The 15,450-nt window shown below is 38.9% G+C and overlaps 1 protein-coding gene across 1 annotated transcript in view; it reads left to right on the top strand.

Moving 5' to 3' along the window:
- The window catches only part of PTPRO (protein tyrosine phosphatase, receptor type O), a 65,530-nt gene that overhangs the window by 37,656 nt on the left and 12,424 nt on the right, over nucleotides 1-15,450 (top strand). Inside the window, exons 13-20 of the mRNA XM_026070369.1 lie at nucleotides 1,833-1,965; nucleotides 3,344-3,464; nucleotides 4,964-5,032; nucleotides 8,630-8,713; nucleotides 12,133-12,168; nucleotides 13,701-13,782; nucleotides 14,807-14,897; nucleotides 15,374-15,450. Coding sequence (XP_025926154.1) covers nucleotides 1,833-1,965; nucleotides 3,344-3,464; nucleotides 4,964-5,032; nucleotides 8,630-8,713; nucleotides 12,133-12,168; nucleotides 13,701-13,782; nucleotides 14,807-14,897; nucleotides 15,374-15,450 — 693 coding nt within the window. The remainder of the gene's footprint in view (nucleotides 1-1,832; nucleotides 1,966-3,343; nucleotides 3,465-4,963; nucleotides 5,033-8,629; nucleotides 8,714-12,132; nucleotides 12,169-13,700; nucleotides 13,783-14,806; nucleotides 14,898-15,373) is intronic.

Here is a 15,450-nt window from a genome sequence, read left to right as displayed (position 1 = left end):
CCACAAAACTAAGGGCATTTCAATGAGCAGGAAAGGAAAAGAGGCCAGATAGCTTGACAAGGAATGGGAAAAATAGAGATATTTTGGCACCATGGAGCTGGGATCTTTTATGCAGAATCTAATTGTCTCTGATTTACTTTTCATCTGTTCTTGACGGTTGTTAACTGCAGTTGGGTAGGATCCTTACTGTTATTCAAGGAGTACCTTTATGTTGCAAATGTGGCTGCTCCTCAGACATTTGGTGCCTCTTATGGTATTTCCTTCCACACTCACCTAGTGAGCTTTGCTAATGAGCCTCCTTTTTCTCTGTCCATTTAGATACCTGTGCTCTGAGGCCACATGAATATCTGAGTGTTCAGACTGATAATGCTAGCTCTGTGAGATGTAGGAGCTGTAGTAATTTTGAATCCGTGAGACTCAATGCTGTGCAACATCTGAGGCTTATTTTGAGGTTTAGCTGATGGTCTAGTGATTACATGATTACGTGCCATGAAACATCATTCTCTTATAGGGTTACTCATACATAATGAGAAATCATTTCAGGAAAAAATAGAAAATAACCCACTCATCTTATCCCAAAGGAGACATACATACTCTTTAACCCAGTGTAAGACTAGCCTGTGAATTATTTAATATTTTGTTTAAATTGAAAAATGCACTGACTAAAGAAAAAATCATTTTAATCTTTTGAATAGTTCAAATTCCACATCTGGATTCCTGCTTTTTCACAATGAATAACGAAAGACCACAAAATTGTTATCCACTTAGCAGAGATTCAGAATAATGATGCGATTAGGCAAGGAAGGTACACAGGATTTGCAGCTGCAGTATGGGGCAGATAAGTTTTAAGAACATCAGGAAAAGACTGCTCCATTTTAGCAGGAACTTCAGGGGGTTTCCCATTTGTTGAAGTGAACATCTAGCACTGGGAAATACATAGAGATTATCAGCTTACTTCTCACTACATTCAGCACACTCTCTTCTGTCTTCATGAAAAAAGGGGAAGGGCTCAGTAATCCTCTTTGAAGCATTAGGAAGGGATGCTTTTCCACTAGACTGGTGAAAATTCTTCTTCCAAGATTTTCCATGCTAATTAAATTAACATTTTCATCCCTTTCCTCCATTTTTAAATCAGCAAAAGAAAAAGCAACAGCTTTCCAGGTTCAAATGTCCTGGGCTTTGGATGAATAATTTAAATTTCTCAGAGGAGAAAATGGAAAAAAATCCAACCAACTCCAGTTGCCAAACTTTGGCCTCCTTTCAGCTGAGGGAATCAAATTCTCTTCCATTATACTCAAGTACATATGATTTTTGTCTGTGTAACTGACCTCAGAATTGCACTGCAACAGGAACCCTTGTAAGTCTAGAAGTTGCTCATGACTGAAAACAGGCCATTGCAAAAATCCTGAGCTCTGGGCTTGCTACAGGATCTCGCACTCCACAGCTGGAGTGAGTTTGTTCATAAAACCTCTCCTTGTTCTCCTTCTGAACCACTAGCTCAGTGTCCCTGCTTTCACATCTGCAACCCACCTTTGATTCTACTGGAGAGTATAGAAAAACTTTTGCAGACCTTACGGACTTATGTCCTTAACTCAGTGCAATTTTTTTTGTAGTTGTATTCTTTTGCCATATCAGCATTTATAAAATTTCTTTGTACCTGCCTGGCTACCTGCCTCTTTTTGGGGGGGTACCTTCTGGAGGTTTCCAAGAGTTGACTTCTTTCACCAGATCTAACTTTATCTGGACAAATGCATGGGTGGAGAGAGAAGCACTGATTTGTGGTGTTACATTTATGGGAGACAAACTCCTGTGTATTTTTCCCTTGTCTGTAGGAACCTGTCACTGTCTCGTCACACGTAGTGACAATCTCCAGCCTAACCCCTGCCACTTCCTACAACTGCAGCGTGACCACCTTCAGCCACAATAGTCCCAGTGTCCCCACTTTCATTGCCATCTCCACCATGGGTAAGCAGCACTTCCTTGTTTGCTTCTTCCTTCTCCAGTTGCAACATCTGTGTCTCCCTGATTTCTAAAACTGCTCTCGGTTACGCTGGCAGCACAGGTTGCATGTCAGTGAAGGGCTGCCAGCTGTGGATGGGATGGGGAAGCAACTTGAAAAACAGTTTTAGAAAAGTCCCTGTTGGGGGACTGACTTGGAAAAATATAATCTAGTGGTTCAATGCTCAATTGGACTTTAGAAGTCAGAGTTCTAATTTGTGGTTTCAAAACTGAATATCAGGGTACCGTCTGATGACAGTTATAGAGAAAAATTTTTCCTCAGCCAAGCCCAAACAAAATAAGGGGAAAGTTGCATTTACAAGCTGCTAAGGAGAAAACTTGCTTTCTGCTTTCAGCAAGGAAGTGGGGACAGGGTGGGAAAGAAGAAGGGCAACTGAGGGATCTTGCACAGTCACAACCTGAAGGAAGAGCTCCCAATGGAGGTTCCTCCAGCATGTCATGAAGTCTGGCTCTGTGCTGACACTGAAGAAAGAATATCACCGTTGTGCTACCCAGAACACTGAACTTTTCTTTAGAATCTCCCCTTCAAAATAATCAGTYGTCTCTGCTTAGTTAGAGTCATGTAGCTTTAGTCACTGGTCCGACGTTACATATACCTGACGTCCGAGTTCAGTGCCCAGTACTTAGCTTAAAATTCTCCTTGATTTTTAGATTGAAAAATGCTTCTGTAAACTACTGTGGATGTAAAATTATTCCAAGAAAGTTAAGCAGGGAGGGTTCGTTCTTATAAAATGAGCAAAATAGGGTATCTGGTCTCAGGATAGTACAATTAATAAGCATGATAATGTGGAACAAAAATAAATCACAGTTTTGTTATTGAGAACTGATTCCAGCTCTTATTTAAAACAGAATATTTTGTTAAAATTTATTTACCCATGCCATTCAATCATTTTCAGCCCATATATCAGAACAGAATCTCTGACACTTTATTTCACTTTGGGGTTAGAGAAGGTATACATTATTGCTGAAGAACAATTTAGCAGGAGTTGAAATGTGTTTTGGAGACATAGATGATGATGAATATCTGTATTTTATATTTCATTCTCCCTCTTCTCTTGTTTTACAAATGTCAGTCCAAAGGAAAAAAATCAGAACATGCCAGAGCTTAAAAAAATGCCACAGTGAAGTCATTTCCCCAGGAAAATTTTATAAGGGCAGTAACTGGTCAAAAACTCCCTTTAGCTCTAGTGGTAGATTTTTATCTCTGTAACACTCCAGGGTGAATGAGAGCAGTTCAAAAAAATARCAGTATCAATATTCAGGAAAATAATACCTGTCAGCTCTTCTGAATTGAATAACCAAGAGCCATTGTTTGTATGTACAGTCACTGAGATGAATCCCAACGTAGTGGTAATCTCTGTGTTAGCCATCCTAAGTATCCTTCTGATTGGACTGCTGCTGGTGACTCTTGTTGTGCTCAGAAGAAAACATCTGCAAATGGCCAGGTAAGTCCAGATTTATGCTCATTCCAAAATGTTCAGGCAATAATAAACATGTCACAATGATGGTTGCAACTGAGGATGCCTGTGTACATGGGTGATGCTCAAGATGTTTGTGAAAAGGATACCTTAAAAAAAGTTGTCTTGCTGCCATTTGGGGCTCCCTCTATCTACTTTAATTCTTGGCTTGAGTTATAAGCCTCAGCTTTGGCTCCTTTTGAATTTTGCTGGATTGGGTCAATAAGAAGTGCACTCACTTATTATAAAGTGAACCTCAGGTCAGGAACCTAAAGGACAATTGGGGTCTTAGGCAGCAGGTTTTGAGCAGGATATCAAGATGCTTTTGCAAATCTGTCATAATGGCTTGGAACAGGAGATTTTTCCAAACATCAGATAAGATCATTAGTTCATCAGGTCCCAGATGCTGCATTTCGGAGGCTGTGGAAGGCCCTGAGCCTTACATATCCTCCAAATCTCCATATGTGGTTCAGCTACTGAGTAAAAACATCTTGAAGTCTTCATTCTTTTATAATCTATGAATATATTTTAACTTTCCCCACCATGTCAGGGGAAAAAAAATGATTTCATTTCAAAAATTTATGTTAAGAATCTTCTACTTGGCTACCTAGCAGACACTGCATTTTGTGTGTTGTGTCTTGGCTGTGTATTCAATGCAACAGATTACCACATCACAGATTTTTCAGGCCATCTATTTCAGTGAACATTATGCTGTTTGCTCCTTTTACACACAACTGGTTCTGGGAAACTGGGAAACCCAACTAAATTGGTTCTCTTTCCTATCTAAGTACTGTGCATGCAGCCCAAAGCTTTTTCTTTCTCACTTCCTCACTGCTTCTGCTACAGAAGATAAAGACCTCAGGAGGAAACTAAAAAAATAAATTCACTGAGGAGCTGCAAGCAATTGTTTATTTAAATCGAGGAAGCAAAACAGTCAAGTCAGTTATCATGTATGGCTGAAAATAATGGACTTCTCATAAACTGATTGGAACAAAACTCAGGAAATTCAGCTTTTACATAATTGCTTTGTGAACTTTGAATTTCCATGCTGCTGTTGTAAAATGGAGACAATTATATATGTTCTCCTTACAGGAGTTGGAACAGTTAATATTTAGTATAGAAAGGTGAATATTTAGTATATGTACCAAGACAGGCAACTGGTGCTATAAAAATCACAAATCTGGATGAGAAAGTGAGAACTATTTAATGTCTTTAGTAGCACCTTTTCCTTGTTTCCTTCTTTTTACAGATTATTAGGAAACTTGATCTCAGGTGGTGTTGAGTGTTTACTGGTTTTGGAGGGCTATGTTAAGGATGAAATTATTTCAGTTACGTTTATCGCACATTATCTCGTAGACCTACTCACAAATGTGAGTGATCAGCAGTTCTGAGAAAGGTCTCCAAGAGATCTCTGTTAAATCAACATCACTGCAAGCACTGTGAATCCAAAAATGCTAACTTTGTACCCCATGGTCTTCCTGAAACAGGGAGTGCGGGGCTGGAACCTTTGTCAATTTTGCATCATTAGAGAGAGATGGAAAGCTTCCTTATAATTGGTGAGTGTTTTGAAACAAAGCTTTTAATTGTTTCCCCATCTCTGCTTTTTAGCAAGTATGATCTTTAAATTTTAAGTGCTTAATTTTTATGTGATCACTGTCACTGTTTAAGATAAAGCTACTTTACCTGTTATTTTAGTATTTTATTTCTTTGAATGGTGACTCAAGACTATATATTCTGTCTCCTGCTATTTTTAGAAGGGAATGATGTATAACATATGTCAACCAAGTTTGGTTTTGGAGGATTTTTCTTCCTTTTTCTTAGGCACATATTTCCTAAAATAACACAAGGATAGAAACTTGATCTATAAATCCATTAGCAGGTCCGTAGAGATATATTTACATCTAGGAGTAAGCTTGCCTATAGATGACCAATTAGCAACTGTCTTTCCTCAGTGCCTTTAGTTCATTTTTCCTTGTATTGAAAGACCAGGGCAAGCCAACTCAAACATTTACTGTAACTTCACATTCAGTGCTGCTGAAATGACTGGAAGAACAACATATTCTTGCTAGTCTGGAAAACCACCTACAAGAGTTGCAGGCACTAACTATGGACTCCAAGCCATCACTAACACCATCAGTTTAAGAGAAGTATTTGAACTAAGAAAGTCTGTGGGATTAGCTTTTACAGAAGAAAAAGGGCCTTAAGCACTCCTTGACTGGCTGCCAGCGTGGTCATTCTCATTCATGTTCTTGTTAAATGAATGGAGGCTAATGACTGACCTGGTGTTTAGTCTTCCGTGAGGCAGCTGTTAGCAATCAATGCAAAAAGACCAACATCTTTCAAGGCAAGTCTAAACACAGATATTTAAAAACATACTGTGGCCATCTGAAACACTGCTCAAGTGTGTAGGAAGAAGGAAATATGAGCCTTGCTTTTACACCCGTGGTCAGCTMTGTTGACAGCCAAGAAGTTGGTGCACTTGGAACTGCTTCCCTGACCTCGTGGGACACAGCCTGCCAACAAGGACAGGATTAAATGGATTGATACTGCACCAAAACAAGCCTTTTGCTAATAAGCATGCAAACTGAACTAACAAGCCTGGCAAATCCTGTCAATACCTCACAGTGCTGCTAATTAACTGGATATTAAACAAGCTTCACTTGCTTGGTCTAGCTTTAATAGTGGCCAGCTGTATGCAGTAGAAACTAATCTCTTTTTCAGCTTCTCCTACTTGGACTGTGTTAATAGCAATGAAGGCAGAAGATCAAACGCTCTTGTTAGTTAAAGATCCAAGCTTGAATCAAATGATTAAACTAGTAACAGATGTTATTAAAACCAGAAAAGACTTTTTTATGGGAAGGGGAATTAATTAATAGTTTTGGATTTGTAAGTGAAGATTCTTTTTGCTTAATTTAGTGTATGTATATGTATATATATACATGTATATACATACATATATAAATACATATAATGTTATAAAAAAGTATTTGAAAAATATTCCTGTTGAATATCTCCATAGATTTCAGTAACTCAAACCAGTGTGGCTAGATTTATGGTCCTGACTTTTCTGAKTTAGTAAAGACATCCCCTTTTCTGTGCCTCCATTGCCTTCTGAGGGAAAAGCCCAGGCTTACCTCAAGACCAGATGCACTGTCCATTCAGACAGCAGAGGGGGAAGTGTGGCCCCAAAGACAGGCAGAAGGATTAAGAAACCTGTTTTGCTTGGGGCCATTCCAGGGACATAATAAGAGTGGCACAGGATAATAAGAGCAGGCGAAAGAGTTTGTAATTCCAGGTAGACAATGGAATTTTATTTTTTGAGTGCATATTTTTCAGTTACTGAGTAAAATCAATTGTTTTAGATGCTGGGAGTTCCTAAATGTGCACTGTGAACTCCAAACATACTAGCCTGTGATTTGGTATAGCATGGATACTTCTCTTGATKCAATGATGAAAGAAAACATGGGCTTAAATAATTCCTTCTGCCTGTGTAGGCAAGATGAAGTAAAAGCTCTGGAAAACCTCACTTGGGATATCCTGAATGAAAGGGTATTATCTTGGCAATACAATCACTTCTTTCTTCTAAGCCTAATGGAAACCCCTCTGTGGCACCAGAGCTCTGCTTACGCAAGGCCAGATTTCATCTTCAGTCCAGTCCCGCAGAAACTCTCAGTGATTAAACCCTAAGGCCCTGTTCCTGCAATCACTTTGGCAGATGCTTAGCTAGGAAGCTGAACTGCTGTGCTGGCCGCACTGATGCTGTCCTCAGAGCACAGAAGAGTTGCCCATGTCGCTCATAACCTTACTGGTTTTGTTGCTCATTTTTAGAGGGAGATGCTGGCCTGCTCTCCAACAGAGGTGCTGGCAGAGCAGGACTGTTTGGAAGCGCGCCCTTTGCAGGGCCACATGTAGGGCTTTTGCTGCTGCCTGACCCACCAAAGCTGTACCGATGTTGAGGGAAGGTGCACCTTGCAAATTGCCCCATTTTCTGTTCAGCAACAAAGTGCATTGAAGTATTACCTGCAGTTTCCACTGGGTGGGCAGAAGTTTTCCACCACTGGTTGGAGATTAAGAGACAACTACAGCAGAGGTGACTTGCTTTCCAGGGAAAACACAGTGTCTAATAACTTCTTATTAAGCAAGGCTACTAAAAAAGGAAATTTCACCTCCTGATTCCTCTTTAGAGCAGTTCTGTGAAGGTCAGTATTACTTTTAAGGCATTAAATTTTCTGACGGGATGGGAGGAAGGAGTCTGTATTTAGCCAAAAATCCTACTACTGGGGCAGTTTCTATTTAAATTTCATGACTTTTTCATGTTTGCAAAGTCCTTGTAGCCCACTCAACCAATACAGGTAGAACAGGCCTCAGTATGTTTCCTTGATTAAGGCATAGCCGAATCTGGTAAACAGTCTGCAAATACAGAATCTTACAACTATTTTTTTACTCAAATAAACTTCATTTAGCAACAATGAAACCTGCTGTGAATAATTATTCATAGAAAACAAGGAAAGAAGTTCAAATACTGTTTTAGTGAAAACCTAGGAGAGAATTTAAAGCACTTAAAGAGGGAACTCTCTGCAAAAGCTCTGTGGCCTTTTTCAGAAATCTGATACAATAGGAATTAAGAGATATTGGCATGATACTAATCTAACTCTGATACAGATGTTCCTGCTGACATCCACAGGATTACTTTCAGGAACAAGCGTGGTAGATTATAATAGTTATATGTGGTGAAAATAAAATGWATCTGTCCTGAAATAGCTCAAAACATCAGGAAAATAGGTTTTGTACCACTTTAGTAATGAACACAGGCCTGTGGATGAAATTTTCAATACATTTCAGTCTCTGAAAATCTGCCATTGTGTAAATTAACATTGCTTTAAAATAGTAGGCCTGAATCAATACCATAAAACACATTTATTCTKATCATATAGAATTTTATTGTGGATGGCTGAAAATGCTACACAGGGTGTCAGCTTGAGGAGTAAAAATTCTGTGGCTGCTAATAATATTCTTATAAAGAAAGTAAGAGGAAGGCTATATGGGTTTAGCTTGTTTTTGAAATAGAATTTGCTGATCTCCTGACTTCTGTTTGTCTTACTAACTCTGCTCACTTTTTCATCTTTATGTATGTTATTTATTAATGCTCACAGGCGTAGAAGTGTCTTTGCTTTCCTAACTCTGCTACCCTCATGCCTTTGGACTGATTATCTTTTGGCATTTTATATTAATCCTTGGTAAGTGATTTACTTGTTTTTTTCCATATGCAATGTCTAAACAATGTTAATTTCTATTACATGAAAAATGTGTGGTACCTTTGTTTTCAAATGGGTCAAAGCTCTTTAAGTTATAATTTTCTTGTTCTAGAACATGAATTGGAGAGGATGTGGGTATCAAAGTATTTGCTACCCTGCTTCATCTATTGTGTGTCTGTTTATGCTCCAACCCATTTTGGTATTAAAAAGCTGATTTTATGATGGTCATCTTATTCATTTCATTGCTCTCTCTTTGTAATTTTTGCCACTTCATTACAAACCCTGGCTTCTTCTGCCCCAGTTATTCACCTGTTCATTGCTTGGYGTGCTGCTGCTGCTTTTCTCATACTAAAATTGCTTGATATTGCCCCACCTGTTTGGTGTGTGATGTCTTTAAAGGTGCAGTTAGTCTCCTGATATCAGTGAAGTTTTGCTTTTGGAAACATCAATTTCCTGAGAATCCGTATAGACTAGCATTCCCCAAGTGCAAAAATTGGGTCATTATGTGTGTGTGTGTTTAATAGTTTCATCTATAAATAGTTTATAAAGGCTTAGTAAATAACTGATTGGTGTTTTGAAAATAGGTAGCCAATGAAGTCCCAGGGTCTATTTAGAACCAGAACTGTTTCATGAACCCTTTACAAATGCAGTTATAATTGACCATGATCCGAAAATGCTTCATTTGTATAAAAGAAACTTTTATAGAGTTATGGAATTTATAGAAACTGTTCCTGATGATCTGGAGTCCAATAGATAGTAATGTACAGAAATGTTTTTGGTACCAAAATGAAGATTTACTTTTGACCAAACCCCCTCCCTGGTATTATCATACAGCAATGATGCCCTGGTAGGTAGTCACAGAAATCTTCTGTGTAGGGATTCCTGAGACTGGTTTTCCTTGGGTCACATTGGCTCTGTAGAAGAAGCCATCTAAATTTGGAGTTGGCCCAGACGTAAGAGTGATTTTTTTTTTTATATATATAACTAAAGAAAGGGTATATTTCTTTTCTCCTGAAAGTCAAAGCATGTTCTCCGCACAAACCCAAGTGAAGACCAGAAACAAGTCTTGCAAATATCTCCAAGCCTAATGTTATATTGACTTGTAACTTGCCTGAAATTAACCCAGCATAGCTACCCACCCGTGTTGCACAGTGATGGAGGATTAGGCAAACAGTTTATTGTTGTGCAGATCAAACTCATCTCATTTAACTCTGACTGTCAAGAATTCCAAGATGGCCATTTTCAATGGCACTGCTGCAGAAAGAGTCATCCCCCTCTTTTGCCTCTTAATATGCATTAACTCACCTTTGGAGACGTGCATCTACCTTCGGAGGCTGCCTCTACAATCAAGCTACCTAGTTTAGACTAGACAAGTTTCAAGCAGCTGAAGCTGAATGACATGAGATGAATCCTTCTCTTTGTATTTGAATCTGTAGGATAAATGGAAGAATAGGTGAAACACCAGCTAGTATCTTTTGTGCACAAGTTGGTTTAAAACATTTATGAACATTCAGGAAACAATTGCAATGCTAAGAAACAAAGGCCTCTTGAGACTCTCAAAGCACAAGAAATTGTTTCTGAGAAATGGATGTCAATCATTTGTTTTATTTCCTCTTGAAGTGTTCCTTGGAGAAGAGTTGTTAGAAACGTTCCCATGATAAGCAGCACTTAAATATTTTTTTTCTTTTGAAATGAATTCCAATATGCCCAGCATTAAAAGATTTACCACAGTCACAGGAGATAAAAGAGAATTGCATTGAATAATCTAGATGAATTAATTTTAAGGTTTCTTTGGAAAAACTGCTTTGAAGATGTAGAATAAATATTACCAGGGTATGCATATAGTACACATGAATGAGTGACTGTAGCTGTATAGATAGCATTATAGGCTAAAGAGGTGTATAATACTATAATGCTTTGCAAAGTAAATCTCCGCATTAGTGTAAAATTGGTATTGCTATAGCTCTTGCTCACTCTGCAGGCAAATATCTGGATCTAAACTGAAAGGTACCTTGACCAGATAACGAAATTACCCCAGGTTGCAGCTGCTCTGATAACTGAATATTTTGGAAAATTTCATTTTGGAAATTTTGGAAATGAATCAATTGTTTCTCTTCTAAGCTTGAAAGGGTACAAAAATAAAATACTCCACTTTTTAATATTTATATCTTTACTCTCTCTTTTCACTGCTTTGAAATTAAAAGTCTTTCAATTTACAAATTGAAGCTGTAACCCAAAGTATCTAGAAATCATTCAACTATCGTCATGAAATTAAAAATAGCATCAGTATAATGTGATTAATGAACAGATGTTATTTAGTACTCAGAAAAAAGAAGTATGACACCACTAGGTTTCCTTCTGGGGAAGCAAGAATCTATTTGTGTTCTGTCATTGCTCTGTCACTGTCTGGCTGTGCACTTGTCATTGGTGCTCTGTCATCCCCTTAACAGGGGGGATCAGTATTTTCAAACCTATAGCCAAAGTATCCCAGGGTGCTTGTTTTGTGCATTTAATCTGAGTGATCAGTTAACGTTTTTGTGACAACGACTAAGTGAACACACATGCTCGCTCACTCACTCACTCACTCACACATACTCCCCCCTCCAAAAAAACACATGAAGGTAGTTAGTGTAGTGCAGTTCTTATGTCCATTTCTTAAGGTTTATACTGTTTAATTCATTCATAATCTTGCTCACAACTGTCTCTAGTGAATTATATCACTTATAAATCATGTGGAGACAGTGCATTACATGACTAGCATAATTATCTCTACYTGTCAGAAGTCAATTAAAATTTCCTAAGGTTTAAGCCTTAGTCCTTGAAATCAGTAGGATATTCGCCATTGTCTTCATTGGTCATCACGTAAGCAGGCTATGCAATGGGTGAGAAATATTGTTTGGGCCCTTTCTTTTTTCCACTACTCTTACTTGAATTTGCAAGTGGTTTTTTTACTCCCTTTACCCAACAGACGTACACTCGTTCCCAGTAATGCTTCAGCACTGGCGTCTACTTTTCCAGCCTACAGGAGCTGGAGTGGGGCTGCCTGCAGCCCTACAGCCTCCTGTCTGGCTTGGCCAGGGTTGGGCCCCTGGGACTGAACCCAGGCCCACATGCAGCCACTGGCGCCGGTGGGTCAGGATTTGCAGAGGACCCATTTGCTTGTGTGTACAGGTTTTCCCTTTTACAAGCAGGCAGTTCTTAGAGCCACAGAATGGAAAACTCATCCCATTAACGTCAATGGAAATTTCACTATTAGCTTAAAAATATCCACTATATTATCACCAACCTTATCCTGAGTAATATGGTGACCATAAAACATACGTTCTTAAATCAGTACTAACTTTAAACCAAGAGCATACAACAGCTTAACGAATGAAAAACTTTTTTTTTTTTTTTTACAGGAGTAAAAATGGGTTAAAGAAGAGAAAGCTGACCAAGTATGTGACTTCTTGAATATTTAAAGAAATTTAAAAAAAAAGTCACCTTAGACTGAATATGCATGATGGAGTGCATTGGCATAGTGATACTGCAGTTACAGATATAGAAAACTTCTTAGTAAACACATCCTGAGAGATGTCAGAAAGCCAAAAACAAACAATAATTGCACAAAAGTAACTCTCCTGAGCAGATAAGCTGTGGTAAAACAGCTCCTGACTGATATAAAATTAGTCATGAGGGAAAAGATCAATTATCCAAGTTAGTGATTCCAGCGGAGCTTTTCCTTAGTTAAAAATGACAAATGGTGAAAAACTGGAATGCGTTTATTTCCCTCTTGACATGGGGCTCTCATTACGGTTGTTCCTAGAACATTAGATTATTAATGCTAAGGGGTAAAGAGGAGTAATTAAGTGGTGATAAGACAAGTTCCTTTGGGCATATTGCCTCAAAGTAAATGAAAAGATTGCTGTGTACATGCTTCAGTAGCTTGTAAATTAGAACATGATAATTAGGTGAGGGAAGCTGTTTACCTGTGGGTCATTATTCAGAGCGTTAGCCTAATTATTCCTCCTTTATGTTCAGAGGCTGTGCCTGTACTAAGAGATAGACCCTTACCTGGCGCACAAGTGTGTAAAGCAATGGGAGTCACTAAAGCAAGGCCAGTTTATACCTGCTGAAGCTCTGCATAGCTTTGTATAGTTATATTTCACTATTTTTAGTGTCCATTTCTCCAGGAGAATTCAGCCTCTAATGAGAAATGCCTATAGTTCTCAAAGCCAGTGGAGAAAACAGTTACTACAGCAGCATCCAAAACTATTTTAATTTTTTTCACAGACCTTCTCCAAAATCAGGCCCTAAATATGAAATCTATTAAGGGTCTGAATGAGCAAAGCTCAGATGAGTTTTAAAAGTGTCTCTTTACCAGATGGTTTCTGTATGTAAAAGCAACCTTTTACATGGTGTTGAGGCAACTTAAATGAGCTGTCACTGCTCTGCTATAAGAAGCATGCTGACAGCACAGTAATTCAAGTGGGTCTGCACCAAGGTGCAGAATCACCCTCTCATTGTGGTGCCACTTGTGCCTTGGGGATATATTCCCTTTAGAGACCTTCAGAGGTGGTTGAGGGGCCAGGAAGTCTAGGTAAGATGCGTGGGCCTCTCCCCTCGCCTCAGGTCAGTGGTTTCCCTCCAGCAGGACAACTCCTACCTGCTAACCCAGGTCAAACCCTTAACATCGTCCTCACTAAGAGCTTCAGAGCTCAGCTCACTGCAGGGATCAGCTCCTCTCCCTGAGCTGTGCTTGCTTGTGATGTTACGGTATGGTGCAGGTAACCAGCAATATGTTCAGTGCCATTTGTTAGCACAGATTCAGGAGATTTTTTTCCTCCCTTTTGTTACTTTCTAGCATTAATAATTGCAAATATGTATTCATGACTTGATAGTGTTCTGTGGGGCCATAGAAATGAAACCTATTTAAAAAGTTTTTTTTCCTAAATGTTTGTGTGTTTGTTTGTTTGTTTGTTTTTTAAAGCCCTGTCCAGTTGGATGATTTTGATGGCTACATCAAGGATATGGCCAAAGATTCAGATTATAAATTTTCTCTGCAATTTGAGGTAAATCCGTGGGGACTCCTTCCTCTCCTACCTGCCATGCCTAAATCAGTTTTTTCCAGATGTTAGGTTTTTGTGGTGTGTTCCTGTGCTCTGTTGTGCTTAATATGTGTTGTTGCTAGGTTGATGAGCTTCACTTGAAGTTCTGCAGAGCTTAAACACAGTCCTTGGTATTATTAAAGACCATATTTAGTAAGCTGATTTCTATGGCTCATCACATTTAGATCTAGATAATTGTCAGACATGTATTCTTTAGTTTAGGGTCTGTTGGCAGCCTAAGTTGAATTCAGGATTTTTATAATTTCTTTAATTTGGGTGGCAGCACTGGAATGAGAAGGTGACATCAAAAAATCTCTTCAAGAGCACATTATTGAGGTACATTGCCTGAATTACCCAGCATTTAAAGTCAGTTTAGTCATATAAAACTAAAAAGCTCCAGTCCTAGGGCTGCTGAAGTGAGACCAATGCTCCCRATGACTTAAAAGAGGAGGAGGAGGACTGTCAGGATGTTACCCACTGTAGTGTGTGGCTGACATGTGCCCTTCCTCTCAGTGAAAAGTGCTTTGATGCATCATATATTAGATGTGACTACTTACAGTAATAACTAGAAACATCTTTAAAGCATTCCCCAGTATCAAGATCGAAAGCCACTTGAGGAACTGAAGAAAGCTCTTAAAGTGGTGTGAATGACCACCACAGAAATAACTTATCAACCCCCAAGTGTCAAGTCTGACACTATTTTAGCTAATTAAGTGCCACTGGAGAGGAGCATCCCTTAGTCATGACCTTGACTGGCAGCAGTGCACTGATAGCATCAGCAGAAGAGACTACATCATTGGTCTGAAGTTGTTTTGAGCCAAACTCATGGGCAGCAGATAAGGAAGCTCAGTGTATCTCTACTGTCAGTTTATAAAGAGCTTTATGAACATTTTCAGCTTGGTACATGCCGCAGGCACTCATTTCACAAAGAATTATTTTTTGAGTGTTAGTGAATTTGACCTTGACATTTTTCCTTCTGTTACCCCAGGAGCTAAAACTGATTGGGCTTGACATACCCCACTTTGCTGCTGACCTTCCCATGAATCGCTGTAAAAATCGCTACACAAATATCCTACCATGTGAGTACAACACATGCAGGCTCCTGCTGAAGTGCCTCTAGAGGGAAAGAAGAGTTTTAATAAGAGAACTGTGAAATCAGCACAGACTTTTTGACCGATAAAAGCCTGTTCTAAAACCTGCTCCTAAAGAGAATCAGGTGATAGAGGTTTTGTGTTAGCCTAAGACTGGTGATTGGAGTTGAGAAACGCAAGGTCATTTCTACTACTGAGCAGTGTTATTTTTTTCTTACAATTTTAATGAAATCTAAGGGAGCCCAAAAGGACAGCAGTTGGAGGGTGCATTTTGCACATTAATTGAGTTGCAACCCTGTAATGCTTACTGAAGCAAGCATTGCTCTCTCTTGGCGAATATGAGCATTCTTTATTTTTTAATAGATTTTTCAGTTTTTAGAGGATTACTTTTAATTTTGCTTAGTTTGAGAGGAGTGCCATGTTTGAAAGCCAAGTCATATATGTACATTTTTTTCCTTTTACAGATGATTTTAGCCGTGTCCGGTTAGTTTCAATGAATGAAGAAGAGGGTTCTGACTACATTAATGCCAACTATATTCCC

Source organism: Apteryx rowi, unplaced genomic scaffold (genome assembly GCF_003343035.1).
Source record: "Apteryx rowi isolate R43461 unplaced genomic scaffold, aptRow1 scaffold_31, whole genome shotgun sequence".
Classification (NCBI taxonomy): domain Eukaryota; kingdom Metazoa; phylum Chordata; class Aves; order Apterygiformes; family Apterygidae; genus Apteryx; species Apteryx rowi.
This window is presented reverse-complemented; position numbering and strand designations above follow the sequence as displayed.